This window comes from Pygocentrus nattereri, chromosome 22, assembly GCF_015220715.1.
Source record: "Pygocentrus nattereri isolate fPygNat1 chromosome 22, fPygNat1.pri, whole genome shotgun sequence".
NCBI classification, from domain to species: domain Eukaryota; kingdom Metazoa; phylum Chordata; class Actinopteri; order Characiformes; family Serrasalmidae; genus Pygocentrus; species Pygocentrus nattereri.
In genome coordinates, this window is record NC_051232.1 from 15621108 (window position 1) to 15623926 (window position 2819).

The 2819-nt window shown below is 38.7% G+C and overlaps 1 protein-coding gene across 1 annotated transcript; it reads right to left on the reverse strand.

The window, feature by feature from the left end:
* Positions 1–2060: 2060 nt before the first annotated feature.
* Positions 2061–2582, reverse strand: LOC119261983 (protein PBMUCL2-like). The gene has a single exon (XM_037532577.1). The coding sequence runs from the start codon at positions 2580–2582 to the stop codon at positions 2061–2063; it is 522 nt and encodes a 173-aa protein (XP_037388474.1).
* Positions 2583–2819: the final 237 nt, after the last annotated feature.

Below are 2819 nucleotides of genomic sequence, written 5' to 3' on the forward strand. Positions count from 1 at the left end.
TACATTAATTAAAAGATTTCAACACTGAGCTTTTTGAGGTTTTTGTCCATGCGCTGGTAAACATTAGCTTGAGAGAGGGAGAATATGCTTTTCTTTCTTTCTTTTTTTTTGTAGTAATTATAGTAATTATAATATTACCAGGGCAATACAGCTGTCATTGATTTTCTTTTGCTAGAATGATTAATACACTTTTCATAATGTATCTTAATCCAAGCATTTTTAATGCGAAAATTCAGCTTTAACACAGCATTAGAAGAAAGCAGCATAAAAGTCCTGCCCTGTTACATGTTTTATAGAGTGTGTCTGCTGATTTAGACTTGACTAATAGAGCTGGTGTTGGATTTGGACATGGGCTAACAGCTTTTAACACTGAAATATGGTGCTGGATAATGAATGTGTTAGACCTCTGCCTGATTTTGTTTTACTGGCTCTTTAGAAACATCTGTAAACTCCATCAGAGCACTTGAGCTCTCTACGAGCACAGAACAGGTTCATTTCCGTGATGAATCCCAAAATATCCACAAATATCCCCAAAGTCCTTCACTTTCTCCACATCTTCATTCTTAAATTTATTTTTCCTGGAGCGAAATAGATGTTTTTTTCTCCAGATTGATGATAATCCTGCTGTATGCGGTGTGCTTTGGTTGTAATAATTCAGTATGTGTGTTGTGCTTGGCCATGTTTGAGAGTGTAGAATGTGTTGCGATAAATTTGCTATACAAGCAGTTTTCTTCATGTAAACAGACATTAAAGCTTTTGGCAGGTACAGAGGAATGTACAAACACGGCCAACGGAATTAAAACCTTTAATCAGCATAGTGTGTGTGTGTGTGTGTGTGTGTGTGTGTGTGTATGTGTGTGAAATAGAAGTTGTGTTGTTGTTTTTGTTTACAATAATGTCATTGTTCATGATGAAGCTGTGAAAGAGGCTGTCAGGCAACAGCATTTTTTCAGTCTACAGTTGGGTTTAGATAGCATTCTGACAGGCTACATTAGATTCAGACAGAATTTTTTTAGGTTACAACCTTATTTGGACAAATTTGGTTGGACTAAAGTTGAGTTCAGGCAGAATTTTTTCAGGCTACAGTTGAATTCGGACAGCATTGTTTCGGCCTTTAGTCGGGTTCAGACCGAATTTTGTCTATTTACTATAATATTCAGACAGAATTTTGTCAGGTTTACAGTTGAGATCAGAGACAATTTTTTTGTCTTCAGTCAGGTTCAGACCGAATTTTGTCAAGGTTACAATCAGGTTCGGCAGAATTCTGTTGGGGTTACAGTCGAGTTTAGACATAATTTTGTCAGGGTCACAGTAGAGATCAGACATCATTTTGTTGGGGTCATGGTAGAGATCAGACATAATTTTGCTGGGGTAACATTAGAGATCAGACATGATTTTGTTGAGGTTACAATCGAGATCAGACATAATTTTGTTGGGGCTACGGTCGGGATCAGACATAATTTTGTTAGGGTTACAGTCAGGATCAGACATAATTTTGTTAGGGTTACAGTCGGGATCAGACATAATTTTGTTGGGGTTACATGTGGGATCAGACATAATTTTGTTAAAGGCTACAGTCAGGATCAGACGTAATTTTGTTGGGGTTACAGTCGGGATCAGACATAATTTTGTTGGGGTTACATGTGGGATCAGAGATCATTTTGTTAGGGTTACAGTCGGGATCAGACATAATTTTGTTAAGGCTACAGTTGGGATCAGACATAATTTTGTTCGGGTTCCATGTGGGATCAGACGTAATTTTGTTGGGGTTCCATGTGGGATCAGACATAATTTTGTTGGGGTTACAGTCAGGATCCGACGTAATTTTGTTGGGGTAACATGTGGGATCAGACGTAATTTTGTTGGGGTTACAGTCGGGATCAGACATAATTTTGTTGGGGTTCCATGTGGGATCAGACGTAATTTTGTTGGGGTTACAGTCAGGATCAGACGTAATTTTGTTGGGGTTACATATGGGATCAGACGTAATTTTGTTGGGGTTACAGTCGGGATCAGACATAATTTTGTTGGGGTTACATGTGGGATCAGACATAATTTTGTTAAAGGCTACAGTCGGGATCAGACGTAATTTTGTTGGGGTTCCATGTGGGATCAGACATAATTTTGTTGGGGTTACAGTCAGGATCAGATGTAATTTTGTTGGGGTTCCATGTGGGATCAGACGTAATTTTGTTGAGGTTACAGTCGGGATCAGACATAATTTTGTTGGGGTTCCATGTGGGATCAGACGTAATTTTGTTGGGGTTACAGTCAGGATCAGACGTAATTTTGTTGGGGTTACAGTCAGGATCAGACGTAATTTTGTTGGGGTTCCATGTGGGATCAGACATAATTTTGTTGGGGTTACAGTCGGGATCAGACATCATTTTGTTGGGGTTCCATGTGGGATCAGACGTAATTTTGTTGGGGTTACAGTCAGGATCAGATGTAATTTTGTTGGGGTTACAGTCGGGATCAGACATAATTTTGTTGGGGTTCCATGTGGGATCAGACGTAATTTTGTTGGGGTTACAGTCAGGATCAGATGTAATTTTGTTGGGGTTACAGTCGGGATCAGACATAATTTTGTTGGGGTTACAGTCAGATTTGGACAGAACAGGTTGAGAAACACTCAGATCAATCAGAATAATGGTACTTTAGTGGATTCTTGTTTGTACTTGAGTCCTGTAATCAAAGCTGTGCTCAGTTTAATTGAGTATTGATTTCAGTGTTTCATTTTGTCTTCCCCAGCTGTGACCAACAAGTGCTTAAACTGTAAGCAAAGTTTTTATGTTCTTCATCTTATTACTTTTAGTTTT